At 42.5% G+C, this 14,700-nt stretch overlaps 1 protein-coding gene across 4 annotated transcripts in view; it reads left to right on the forward strand.

Moving 5' to 3' along the window:
* Positions 1–14,700, forward strand: part of Fgd4 (FYVE, RhoGEF and PH domain containing 4) — a 157,799-nt gene that overhangs the window by 95,271 nt on the left and 47,828 nt on the right. For all 4 annotated transcript variants that reach the window (XM_057763925.1, XM_057763926.1, XM_057763928.1 and 1 more), the window contains exon 4: positions 5,272–5,776. In XM_057763925.1, the coding sequence (XP_057619908.1) occupies positions 5,272–5,776 (505 nt within the window). The remainder of the gene's footprint in view (positions 1–5,271; positions 5,777–14,700) is intronic.

The following is a 14,700-nucleotide window of genomic DNA, read 5'->3' on the forward strand; positions in this document are numbered from 1 at the left end:
CAAAAGGTAGGTGTTAGACAAAAGACTGCATTAGCATGGTACAAGGAAATGAACACACCGATTGAAAGTACGGGCTACGCTCCTAGTTAAACATTCTGTTGCTAGAACAAAACTAGTCACCGAGCTGTGCTCACGCCCTAGACCAAAACATGCTGTAGGCACGCCACTCCCTGGGTGGGATCTCCATAAAGGGAACTGGAACTTAGTTGGATCCTTAGACTTTTGTGTGAGGTAGGAACATGTCTAGTTCTCTATTCCTGGAGCACGTGGTCTGGCGATTAGCCACACCTGCTGACAATAATCTAGAGGTGGCGGATCTCCCTGATTTACAACTACCTGGGACCTTTGTCTGAGGTAGAAGCACAGTAACCTTGAAAGAACTAGAAACTCTCTGACTTTGGTCCATGTGGAAATAGGCTCATATTTCAGGCCTCCACATGAGGTTGAAGGCAGATGTCGGAAAGGTGTGCATTGTCACTCTCCGTGGTCTCCACAGCAGGGCAGGAACCTTGTTTCACTTCCCTCAGTTGCTTCTTCCTTTCTCGCTATGTAGTAATAAGAAGACCATTTCCTCACTTTCCGTACTGATGGTGAGCTGTACAGAAGCAAAGGCAGCTGTTAATACTCAGCCCATTATCCTGCTATTTCTGTTTTCGAGACAGGGTTTCTCTGTGTAGTCCTGGCTATCCCGGAACTCACGCAGTAGACTGAACTGGCCTTGAACTTCCATAGGTCCGCTTGCCTCTCCAATATCCTATTCTTATCTCACCTGCAGGCCACTAGGATCCCTCAGGCATTCCAGAACCAAAGATCAACAGACCATAAGCCCGGCTGCTGCTAAGTCTCTTTAGCCATCACATGGGTACATTATTGCTCGAGTGTGGAGCACTCGAATGACTAGGATGAGGCCATTCATTTCTGGGCAGGTGTAAACACAGTGCCATGAGGTTAGGGCTGGATGTCATGTCCCCACAGCAGGACAGCTGCCCTAAAAGGGTCTGCAGAGTGGGTTAATACTGCGTTGACTTTACTGCTGGCCAATGCCCACAAGCCTGCAAGCTGCTTTTCAGTTCTGACCCCTGTTGTCACAGCCTACTATCTGGTGGAACAAAAAGGGGCCACTGGGTTCTGAATAACCACAGAAAGAAGCCAGGGGGACCTTGCAGGGCCACATGTCACTGCTGTTTGGGGCGTAGATGAAGACCAGAGAAGTGGCCCAGCAGGAGTGGCGCTTGCCCTGCACGCCTGACCACCTGCGCTCAATCCCTGAACACTCAGGCCAGAAAGAGAGAACCAACTCCCAAACGTTGTTCCCTGACCTCCACAGTGCTCCATAGTCCATGCATGCGCTCTCTCTCTCCCTCCTTCCCTCTCTCTCTCTCTCTCTCTCTCTCTCTCTCTCTCTCTCTCTCTCTCTCTCACACACACACACACCAGTAATAAACGCTTTTTAAAGGACCAGCCGGCTGAGTGTCATAGTTTGACTTGGATGAAAGTAATACCATTCTGTTAAGTAGAATTATTTGGAGCCAGTAAATGTTACTTTATTTTCTTTTTTGCTGTGGCTTTCTTTTTCTCACATTTTTCTTTCTCCTGGAGTAAGAAAAAAAATACTCTTTTTTAGCTTAGAAAAACCTCACGATTTTAAAAAATAACGTTTTCCCACAGACAAGCGCTGGGCTTTCACAAGCAACTGCATGGCTAACTTCACTCCCTACCCCACCCCTACACACACTTGCTGGGCTTCCACAGGCTCCAGGGTCTCCTGAGAACTAGTTTAACTACTGCTTTCCCCTCTCTAGCTTATTGCTCCTGGTACCAATGTACCTTTGATGTCACTTACTGTAGTAGATGGCTGAATGTTTTCCCTGGCATTCCTTTCGAGGACGACAGAAACTGGATAGCTTGGCTCATCTCTGAGGACTTTCTCACAAATTATAAAGACTCGATATACACTGTGTATCTAAGACAACCGCAGTAGAATGCGCCACACTTAGGTAGACTGGCCACTTCCAACTTTTTATGTATAAGCATTTTTCCTTCTGAAATGTTTTCCCTTCTCTTATTATTGTGGTCCTGGTGTTGAACTTGGACCATATTCTTTTTCTGATTCCTTTCTTTGTTGCTAACGGTCACTATTCGATTCTTCCATTCCTCAGTCCGCAGCAGCAGTGACAGGTTGGGGTGATCGGGACGGAAGGAGGTGACAATACATCTCAATACTCTCTAAAGTGTCTTGTCTTAGTGCATGTCTCTGCCCCATCACCCAGGTTCCACCTGTACTGAAGATGGTAATCAGTCTTAGATTTTTGTTGGCAGCTTATTCACCTGCTCCTCAGTCCATCTGAAAGATTTCCTTGTAACATGGGGCAAAGGTGACGAGATTTAGAGCCGGACTTCTTAGCTTGAATCTGGTTTTACCACTTGGTAGCCAGGCAACACTGGCTGTATGAAGGAATCTTTCCACATATAGAGTCCTCTGTTTATGGCCCCCTCTCTAGGAATTATTGTAAGAATAAAACCCCATAACCAGTGTAAGGGCTAGCATAGTCTGAGGCACTTAGTGGATACTTCGCCAATGCTGTCTGCTGTATCATTGCACAGGATCATCACAGTAATTTCGAATCTATTAGACTTTGTTGAACTCTTCACACATCAAGCTAAGTTGTAGGAAAAAAGCTGGGAAACAGACAAGACCATGTTTGTCCTCATAGGATGTTAGTTTGTTTCTATTTCTTTTTATTTGTGTTATAGAAATGTCTCAGACTATAGTTTTGAGTTTATGTTCCTTCTGTAATTTTGTAGGTTAAAAGTATAGGTTAAAATGTTACTGTTGTCTTGGACCAGCCTCCAGCAGCATAGGACTTTGATAGGAAGCCACAGAGTCGGTGAGACTAGACTTTTCTGTCTGAGGTGGGTTAGGGAAAAAAGGCACTCACAAATTCTCTTGATGGTTTCCTTCTTTATTCTCTCTCTCTCTTTTTTTTTTCTTAAAATTATTTGTTTATTATTACACAGTGTTCGGTCTGCATGCCAGAAGAGGGAACAAGATCAAATTACAGATGGTTGTGAGCCACCATATGGTTTCTGGAAACTCAACTCCGGACCTTTGGAAGAGCAGCCAGTGCTCTTAACCTCTGAGCCATCTCTCCAGCCCCCTATTCTCTCTCTTTATTGTCTCTTTTCTCTCATGTTGTTTTACAGCTTTTGTACCCCAACAGAATCTTCCAGGCAGTACAAGAATCAAAACAGTTGCATTCCATTTTTAAGTCAGTGATTATAGGTAAAAACATGTTTTTCGTCTCCCTCACATGATTAAACATTTTTGTGTATTACAGGTGAGAACAAATTATCCCAAGAACCCACATGCATTCATACCCAAGCAACTTGTTATAGACTAACCGTGTGGCAAGCAAGATGTTTTTGTCAGGTCTTTTACTGGCAGGCTACAGTTTGCAGTTACAAAGAAAGGGCCAATTACTTTATTACTTATCTTGAAAGGTAATCTTATAAGGAATCTTAAAGGACTCACAAACCTAAACTTTTATATATGAAAAAGAATCCGTCAACTCTACTTTAAATCTTTAGGGTACATATCCATTCATTAATGTTTGAGGGCAGAAATGGGTATAAGGACTTTGGTCATCAGCCAAATGTAACAAGGAGAGTAGTCAGCCAGTAATAATTGGGCTGCTTTGTTCTTGTTCCCTGACCTTACAGTGTTCCTCATTCAACCATGTTCCTTTCTAAGACTTTAGATTGTCTCCTTGGGTTTTCCACCTCAAAGCTATTTAACAAAAACATCTTAGTCTAACTTTGTTATTTTTGAAGCTGTGATGCACTCCGAGACTTGTGAACACATCTCCCGACATTAAGGTTAAAAGAATTTAAACTAGCTAGCCTATTGGGATTTAACTGTTGGTCATTAACTTGAGCTACAATCCATGCAGCTCCTTAGGTGAGACTCAAAGACCCTGACTGTGAAACATATCCTTGTTTTTATTTTCATTCATCAAAAACTCTGCATAGGCTATCATTATTATTATCAAATTAGACAGTACAGCTAAGGAGGGGCCATCTTCTTGACAGGAAAAAATGCCTAGTAGAATGGGATGTTTCAAGCGATAATCACACTATATCACGGGTGGTGGAGCTCTCCCCAGGTCCACTCACACCATGCTAGATACCAGAGAAAGAAAGCCGCAGCAAACATGTAAAGACACAGCAGAAGCAAAAGACATTCCAGGGTCTGCAGTCCTGTGTGGCCTTGCCTAAACGAGATGGACCCATCAGAGGATGCCCTTCTGGTGCGCTGATACCAGGAACTTCAACTACAACTCGCTGCTCCTCTGGCATGGCCAACAGCAAATTGCTGTACAAATATTCCCATAGGAACATAATTATGTATTGGGAGTGCGGTTCCATTGTCCAGTTAGTACTATCAAGATTATGTAGACTATCAACAGGAATAAGGACTTAAAAATGACTAAAAGAAGATTTGAGAGACCAACCAAGATAATAAAGGGTTCTCAAAAGGCCTGAGTGACAGAGGGAGGAGTGCACTTTACCAGTGTCCTGGGGAAGATGTGCTGGGCAGAGACGAGCAGGGCACTGACCCTAACGTGCACACAAGTGGAGAACTGCAGAGGTGGGGGAAGGCTGTCCCAGGAGACGGGAGCTGGAGGAGCTGGAGAAGCTAATCTTACAGGTTTCCTGGATACATTTATGGACTCTTGCATGTTTAATGATCTGATTTGTGAGGACTGCATTGGAGAGATCAGGAGCAAAACTCAAGATATCAGCTGGCAGCTACTATCCTATTTATTATGTATAATAAAGGTTTAAAAATGTTTCTGCTTTCCAAATCAAACCAACTTGGGTTTATAACAAGTTTATAAACCACAAATGTCTATGCTTGTTTGCAGAAATGATTAAGAAGTAAAAACCTTGAGAACAGGTATCCTCATTAAGCAAATATTCTTTTATCTCAGTCTCTATGGAATAAGTTGTGCTAGTAAACGACTCCCGGAAATGCTCTAACCAGGAAAGAAATGCTCAGGTTCGTTCAGTCTGCTTTTGCTGTGAGCCAGCCACTGCCAGCTGAGCCACCTCCAGCCTTCCCCCTTTTCTTGTTTAAATGCGACTCATGTCCCAAGGATCTGTGTTTCCAAAACCACCATGAATAAGAGTCGTCTCTTTTCACCTGGAATTGACCTGTCTTCATGCTCAAACTTTTCATGCCGATGTTTCTTTTTCTATTTTATCTTATAGTGTTTTGTCAAGTTACATCGATTTGCAAAAAGATTCTACAGTGAACCTAAATATTCCTCAAACTCCAGGACAGCATGGATTGACCTCCACACCTCCACGGAAATTCCTAACCCAGCACTCTCCACAGAAGCAGGAAAACAATACAGATCAGACTCAGGGCCAGCGCGGTGGTTTGGCCAACGGTGTGGTGGCTGCACAAAGTCGGACGGAATGTGAGGACGGGAAAGCGACTGTGAGGAGCCCAGAGGCTGCTGTTCAAAGTGCTGAGGCCTCTCCTGACACACACTTGGTGAATGGAGAAGGAAATGAAACTGCCACAGATTCTGTATCATCCATAACCAATAGCCATGATGAAGATGCCTCTGATAGCAGCCGCCGGACTCCGGGTGCTGACTTAACGCTGCCCTCCAAAGGAGGAGGGTCAGGGATGGAAGCTGAATTACCAGAGAAGAATGGCGTGAACACCATGGAACTGGATAAGCTGGACCAGCACCCTGAAATGAAGGTAAGCAGAAGCTGTCTCATTGCAGGGGAAGCATGGCCTAGTGTGTTCCGGTCCAGGCTGTTTCACAGCACCTGGGAAATGTGTGACTTGGGTTATCCACACCAGCAGATGAACCATTTGCAAGCTCTGGGAGCTACGGGGTAGAAGTGTTTCCCTTTTTCTTCCTGTGTGGCTTCTTCTGGTCGTTCTGTTGTGATTTCTAAAAGCATGGTCGTATTGTAGACAAACCACAGCAACCACGTTGTTTCCACTGGGGAGACAGATGTTCTTTGTGACTCTAGATTTCAGTGCTATAGACCAGTATTGTTTCTGTGATGTAAAAACCACAAGCCTAAATAGGAAAATGCAGGAAATACTAGCTACCACAGCCAGGGGTATCACCCTAGACAAGGGTGGGACTGTAGGAAAGTGGCCCAGTGCCAGGAGACGAGAGTGATCTGAGACGGATCCCTCACAGTGAAGCACAGCCTCACGTGTCGCCCTCTGACTGCTTCCGTGTGTGCGCAATAAATAGCTCTGGGGTGACACAGTGGAGCCGAGCTCACATCAGATAGGAAATCTTGCTAGCTGCATTTTATCAGACTTTTAAGAAAATCTTTTTTAGGAGTGAAAAAGAATATTATTGATCAAACAGAACCAAAAATCTTGAGACTACTTCTGGCTCATCCATTAACTCATAGGTATTTTTGTATGATTCTAGCTATAGATTTGTTTTGGTATTGTTTATTTCAGTATCTTACTTTGGGATTTTAATTACATGGCTTTCATGCCATGCTTTGGATATCTTGTAGCAAAGGTGTCATGTAAGTTTCATTCTGAATTTCCCTAGTCTTTAACATGCTCTGTATTTCTCAGAAAATGAGCTAGAATTCTTTTCCTCAGTCTCCCTCATTGATTATACTAAATAAAATCAAAACTTTGACAATTGTAGGAACATCATCAAATAGAAAATCCAAATCTTAAATCTGTTTCTGAAAATTTATGCTTATATACCCTAGCATCAGCAGACACTCTTAAGTAAAGGGCCAATTCTAAAATGTTAACGCACTGACTGGTGGCTATATTTAGAACAGTAGTGTCAGTGTGGTCAATGAAGGTCATAATTCTAAGCAATTGGGTGGGAGAAAGTGACTCATGCTTCACACCATTGTCTGAAAAGCAAAGAAACACAGCACAGCAAAGGGATTCTCCTTGTTCATCAGTCGGCAGGAAAAGCCTGGTGTTTCTGCACATGAGAAATGGTGACAGGAGGAGACAGGCAGAAACACCTTGTCTTTCACAGTTGACAGGAAGAGATGGGCAGAAACACCTTGTCTTTCACAGTTGACAGGAAGAGACAGGCAGAAACACCTTGTCTTTCACAGTTGACAGGAAAAGTCAGGCAGAAACACCTTGCCTATCACAGCTGACAGGAAGAGACGGGTAGGAATACCTTGTCTTTCACAGTTGACAGGAAGAGACGGGCAGATGCACTCAGTCTTTCACAGTTAACAGGAAGAGACAGGCAGAAACACCTTGTCTTTCACAGTTGACAGGAAGAGACAAGCAGACTCACGTTGTCTTTCACAGTTGAGATGGCGTCCTCAAGGATCGCTGTGATGCAGCCCCTATCCAGGAACTTTGCTGGTGGCTTCTGCGGTTGGTTCCTAGCTACTTCTACATTGTGTTCTGCTCTGTTGTAGCTGCATATTCTTAGATGACTTTTACTTGTCTTGAGAGAGAGAATGCAATTTTCTTTTTCTTTCTTTTCTTTCTTGGAAATAGATTTTTTCATACAATATATTCTGATTATTCTTTCCCCTCCTGTTTCTCTCAGATCATCCCTCTTTCTCCACGCAGACAAATTCATACCCTTACTTTCTGTTTCTCACTAGAATATAAACAGGAATCTAGAAATAAGATAGGAACAAATACAGCAGAATAGGACAAAGCAACCTTTTTTTTTCAAAGCTAATGAAGCATAGAGTAACACAGGGCCTTTCCCTGAGAGTCAGTGGATAGCACGTGTGGTGTGGGGTGAGCTGTTGATCCAAACACCACCAATATCAGCAGGTGGTAGTGTGTTACCCACTTCTTCTCTGAGACTTGCCACATTGTTTCATTATCTCAAAATGCAATATGTCAATAGTATAAGGATAGTGTATTTTGTTAATTTTGTTATTTTGTGTATTTTAGCACAATTAGGAATAAAAAAAGTTCTTTTTAAATTTTTTAGTAGAATATTGTGGAGTAAGCAGTTTGGACAAAGAAGAAGTAATAATGTTCCTTCTGGCTCATGATTGGACAAGCCAATAAAACTGTGTAGCAAAAGGATATAAACTGCATGATCACAGAGCCCTTTTCCGTGATAACCTAGTAATTCTCTGTAGTTATGTGTGATAAAATTTCCTTGGTGACCTTCAGATCATCCAGTGCTTCTTGGACTTTATAATGTGATGTAATTTTTAAGATATAATGGAAGATTTTAAAATTCATCATGCACACAACTAAAAAAATAATTGCCCTGTCTTTATATGAATGGATGAAGAATTTCAGATAGATCTCATTTAAACAGATATTCAACCTAATGGCCATTTTCCTGAGAGCTGGTTTGTAAGTTCTAGTGGGTAGCACACCTGCCTGTATACCCTTGATGAAGGAAGAGCCCTTCTCTGCCCAGAAAGGAAGTCTCCTTCACCTGAGTAGGAGGCTTCAGACCACCCATGGTGCAGCAGGGTGGGAAGGAATGCCTGGCTAGCTGGCCAGGGCCAGGCTAAACATCAACTCTGAGGATCGTAGCCAGAGTTCCCTCCTGTTCTCGGTGGATGTTTCCCAAATGCCCACCAGCAGTGGGAAGATGAAAAGCAATGGCAAATGTGGTGGAATATTATTTTAACTGGGCAAAGATGTACTACATTTGTTTATGTTGCAGAATATTACTTTAACTGTGTAAAGGTGTGTTACTTTGTTTATGCTGCATTTGTTTAATTATGTAAAGATATGTTACGTTTATTCCACCTTGCCTGCCTAAGACACCTGATTGACCTAGTGTAGACAGAAGTTTTTGTCCTACCTGGTCCTGCAGCCATTCAGTCCCAAATAAACGCACAGAGGCTTATATTACTATATTGATTATATTAATTATAAACTTATATTTATATTAATTATAAACTGTTTGCCCTATTGCTCAGGCTTCTGAGCGTTCCCCTGCCTCTGTCTGCCAACTCACAGAGCCCCTGGAATTGCATATACACATGAACTTCCATGGCTTTATGTGGTTTCTGGGGCGAGAATTTGAACACTAGTTCTCAACTTGTATGGCAAGCATTTTATCTGTTGAGTCATCTTCCTAGACATGCAGTGGGCCTCACCTGCCTTATCATGAGCTGAAGAAGAAGAAAGGGAAGGACGAAGATATGACTGAGATTTAGAACACAAACTCTGACAGTTTGAATGAGAATGACCCCATAGGCTTGAATTTATTTGAAAGTATATATTTGAGTGCTTAGTGGCCAGGGACTAGAATTATTAGGAGATGAGGTCTTGTTGGAGGAGATGTCATGGGGTGGGGCTTGGGGTTCCAAAAACCCAATGTCTCTCTGATCAGGAGATATATATGTATGTCAGGAGATATATATATGTGTGTGTGTGTGTGTATACACATATATATATAGTCAGGATATAAAGCTCTCAGCTACTGCTCTACCGCCATGCCTGTCTATTCCTGTTATGATGATATGATGATCAGGAACTAACCCTCTAAAACTATAAAGTAAGCCCTCAATTAAATGCTTTCTTTTTTTAAGAGTTGCCTTGGTCACAGTGTCTCTTCACAGGACAGAACAGTGACTAAGACAGTAAGTGAGGATAAATTCAGTGCTATTAGCAGACGTCTGTGACAAGGTATATAACTGAGTACTGACGGACCACGGCATAAAGGTGGCTGGCTCTAAGGTTGGGCCTTGCTTTATCGAGGTGAAAGGTGTCCCATGGGGGCCCCATTGGGTATGTTAAAGAGGAGCCAGAGGGCAGTAAGTAAGATGGTTAGCTGTCATGACAACTTGTGACCGTGCTTCTGAAGGATTTGGGCACAGAGAGAAGAGCCCATCAGCAGCCCCCCAACCTTGCTGAGGGCCTGAGATGCAGGTATGGAGAGCTGGTCAGGGTCTACAGCTTGGCGATAGGAGCCAGGGGGAGCATAGGCCAACGTGGGCTCAGCTGAACACTGAAATAAGGCAGAAATTTGGAAGGATCCGCTGAGGTCACGGTGTGCTAGAAGATCTGGTTTGTGCAGGAAAAAGGAAGATAGGGTCTTGAAAGCATCAGTTGTATGTGTCTGAGAGAACAGAAAGAAGGCCTGCACCATGATCCGGTACTCAGGAACAGACTCGAGGTATTTTCTAGGTATGGATACCTCTGTGGAAAGTGAATACCTCATCTTGGAGACAGGGTGGATCACAAATAAAAATAAATTTTTAATTTTGTGGGTTTTTAAAAGAATTTTACATGATTCCTACCCATGTCTTCCCTTGTCCCCCCTTATCATTCCCTCCAAAATCCATGGTCTGTTTTGATTATTCTTGTCACTAGCATCTATGTATGTGTATTTAAATGCTTGTATACACACCTACTGAGCTATGTGGCTCTTCTCTTCTGTGCATGGGTCTAGAGGCTTACCACTAGGGATTGTACAACCTATATGGGAGCTCATCCCAAGATGAAACTAATTCTCCCTGTCTAAGCATACTCTGACAACCTGTAGGTCTGCAGCTAGGGGTATGACCATGCGGAATCTCCCTTGTCCATGTTGGCACATCAACTGCTGTTGTCATTGTGGCGTTCTTGTTCAGGTGACCATACTGTTGAGATTCCATAGGTGTATTTTCTGTCGTGCCTAGGGAACACTACCTAACAGCATTGTCCTGGGCACCTTACTTCCGTTGTCTTCCCACCCACTCTTCCACACTTGTTCCTGAGCGTTAGGCGTCGGAGTTTCACTGCAGACACATCAGGTGGGGGTGGACACCCTGCAGTCCCCTCTTCTCTGCATTTTGACTAGATGTGGATCTTTGATGATGGGGAGGGTTTATATCTGTGGGTATAAAGATGGGTGTTCAGAATTCAGTCAGAAACTATGTTTGTTTGGGAAAATGGCAGCGGGGAGTTCTCCTCTCGGGTCACCAGCCGGGGTGTTTGGCCTGTTTACAACACTAGCCACGAATCCTCCCTTAAGTCCAATTAGAAGATTGTGGCCTACCCCACAGAAAAGTGCCGCCGTTATACCATTGTTGATATCTTACAGGTTCAGTCATGGGTTTCGTAGCTGTGTAAGACTGTTATTTGTGAAGGCACTAAAATGATGCATTGAAGCTGAAGCACCACTTGAATTAGAGAACACAATGTTTATTTCCTACATCGATGCCAATTTTTATGAAAGAACAGGCCTCAAGAAATTCTGAGATGTGTCTATACAAAGCCACCCCCTCTTTTGATGTGGAGGAATTTAAATAATGAACAGCCAACGTGGGTAGAAATTCCCCAGAACAGAGAATCATTTCACTCGTTCCCATGAAAGCCTGGTGGTTAACATGAATCTTTTGCATACACGTGTTAAGTAAGCCCAAATGAGTATATGGGAGATGGGACAAACTGCAGCAAATGTGTAATTTGTGAGCAACGATTTAAAATGAGTTTTTTCTGCTTAAAATGAAATCTCACGAGAGCTCATATACTGAAGAGCTAAGAAGCGTAATTTCAACCACTTATCCATTGCAACAAAGCAAAGCCGTAGCAGCAAGTAACGGGGGACTAACCGTGGAGAGAGAAGTACATGAAAGGATGTGGAAATTGCTGAGATGGCATTGTAGGCCGAAAGAAATTCACATACATATTCTATTACTGTAAAGGGGAAACTTTTTTTTATTATGGTGGTTTCATTGGAATGTATTTTTATTTGGAGAATCAACTTTCAGTATATGAGTGTAGTCACATGATACTTAGATGGTGGTGTTTTTTTTTTCCTTGCTGATTTTTTTATTAATTAATTAATTTAATTATTAAAGATTTCTGCCTCTTCCCCGCCACCACCTCCCGTTCCCTCCCCCTCCCCCAATCAAGACTTCCTTCCTCCTCAGCCCAAAGAGCAAGCAGGTTTCTCTGCCCTGTGGGAGGTCCAAGGACCACCCACCTCCATCCAGGTCTATTAAGGTGAGCATCCAAACTACCTGGGCTCCCACAAAGCCATTACATGCAATAGGATCAAGAACCCATTGCCATTGTTCTTCAGTTCTCAGTAGTCCTCATTGTCCATTATGTTCAGCGAGACCGGTTTTGTCCCATGCTTTTTCAGTCCCCGGCCAGCTGGCCTTGGTGAGTTCCCGATAGATCATCCCCATTGCCTCAGTGTGTGGGTGCACCCCTCGCCGTCCTGAGTTCCTTGCTCGTGCTCACTCTCCTTCTGCTCCTCCTTTGGATCGTGAGACTTCAGTCCAGTGCTCCAATGTTGGTCTCTGTCTCTGTCTTCTTTCATCGCCTGATGAAGGTTAATATTCAGGGGGATGCTTATATGTTTTTCTTTGGGTTCACCTTCTTATTTAGCTTCTCTAGAGTCACGAATTATAGTCTCAATGTCCTTTATTTATGGCTAGAAACCAAATATGAGTGAGTACATCCCATGTTCCTCTTTTTGGGTCTGGCTTACCTCACTCAGGATAGTGTTTTCAATTTCCGTCCATTTGTATGCAAAATTCAAGAAGTCATTGTTTTTTACTGCTGAATAGTACTCTAATATGTATATATTCCATACTTTCTTCATCCATTCTTCCATTGAAGGACATCTAGGTTGTTTCCAGGTTCTGGCAATTACAAACAATGCTGCTATGAACATAGTTGAGCATATACTTTTGTTGTATGTTTGGGCATCTCTTGGGTATATTCCCAATAGTGGTATTGCTGGGTCAAGAGGTAGGTTGAACCCGACTTTCCTGAAAAACCGCCACACTGCTTTCCAAAGTGGTTGCACAAGTTTGCATTCCCACCAGCAATGGATGAGAGTGCCTCTTTCTCCACAACCTCTCCAGCAGAGGCTATCATTGGTGTTTTTGATTTTAGCCATTCTGACCGGTGTAAGATGGTATCTTAATGTTGTCTTGATTTGCATTTCCCTGATTGCTAAGGAAGTTGAGCATGATCTTAAGTGACTTTTGGCCATTTGAACTTCTTCTGTTGAAAAGTCTCTGTTCAGCTCAGTGCCCCATTTTATAATTGGATTGATTAACCTTTTACGGTCTAATTTCTTGAGTTCTTTGTATATTTTGGATATCAGACCTTTGTCAGTTGCGGGGTTGGTGAAGATCTTCTCCCAGTCAGTGGGTTGCCTTTCTGTCTTAGTGACCGTGTCCTTTGCTTTACAGAAGCTTCTCAGTCTCAGGAGGTCCCATTTATTCAATGATGTCCTTAGTGTTTGTGCTGCTGGGGTTATACGTAGGAAGTGTTCTCCTGTGCCCATGTGTTGTAGAGTACTTCCCACTTTCTCTTCTATCAGGTTCAGTGTGTTTGGACTGATATTGAGGTCTTTAATCCATTTGGACTTGAGTTTTGTGCATGGTGATATATATGGATCTATTTTCATTCTTCTACAGATTGACTTCCAGTTTTGCCAGCACAATTTGTTGAAGATGCTCTCTTTTTTCCATTGTATACTTTTAGCTCCTTTATCGAAAATCAGGTGTTCATAGGTTTGTGGGCTAAAGTCAGGGTCTTCTATTCTATTCCATTGGTCGACTTCTCTGTTTTTATGCCAGTACCAAGCCGTTTTCAGTACTGTAGCTCTGTAATAGAGTTTGAAGTCAGGGATGGTAATGCCTCCAGACAATCCTTTATTGTATAAGATTGTTTTGGCTATCCTGGGTTTTTTGTTTTTCCATATAAAGTTGATTATTGTCTTCTCCAGATCTGTGAAGAATTTTGATGGGATTTTGATGGGGATTGCATTGAATCTATAGATTGCTTTTGGTAGAATTGCCATTTTTACTATGTTGATCCTCCCAATCCAAGAGCAAGGGAGGTCCTTCCATTTTCTGGTGTCCTCTTCAATTTCTTTCTTCAAAGACTTAAAGTTCTTGCCAAATAGATCTTTCACTTCCTTGGTCAGAGTTACCCCAAGGTATTTTATGCTATTTGTGGCTATCGTGAAAGGTGATGCTTCTCTGATTTCCCTCTCTGCTTCCTTATCCTTAGTGTATAGGAAGGCAACTGATTTTTTGGAGTTGATTTTGTATCCTGCCACATTACCAAAGGTGTTTATCAGCTGTAGGAGTTCTTTGGTAGAGTTTTTGGGGTCGGTTATGTATACTATCATATCATCTGCAAATAATGAAAGCTTAACTTCTTCCTTTCCAATATGGATCCCCTTGATCCCCTTATGTTGTCTTATTGCTATTGCTAGAACTTCAAGCACTATATTGAAGAGGTATGGAGAGAGTGGACATCCTTGTCGTGTTCCTGATTTTAGTGGGATGGCTTTGAGTTTTTCTCCATTTAATTTAATGTTAGCTGTCGGCTTGCTGTAAATAGCTTTTATTATATTTAGGTATGCCCCTTGTATCCCTAATCTCTCCAAGACCTTTATCATAAAGGAATGTTGAATTTTGTCGAATGCTTTTTCAGCATCTAATGAAATGATCATATGGTTTTTTTCTTTCAGTTTATTTATATGGTTGATTACATTGATAGATTTGCGTATGTTGAACCAGCCCTGCATCTCTGGAATGAAGCCTACTTGATCATAATGGATAACTTTTCTAATGTGTTCTTGGATTCGGTTTGCCAGTATTTTATTGAGAATTTTTGCGTCGATGTTCATGAGTGAGATAGGCCTGTAATTCTCTTTCTTGGTTGGGTCTTTGTGTGGTTTTGGTATCAGGGTAACTGTAGCTTCATAAAAG

Source organism: Chionomys nivalis, chromosome 3, assembly GCF_950005125.1.
Source record: "Chionomys nivalis chromosome 3, mChiNiv1.1, whole genome shotgun sequence".
In the NCBI taxonomy this organism is placed as follows: Eukaryota; Metazoa; Chordata; class Mammalia; order Rodentia; family Cricetidae; genus Chionomys; species Chionomys nivalis.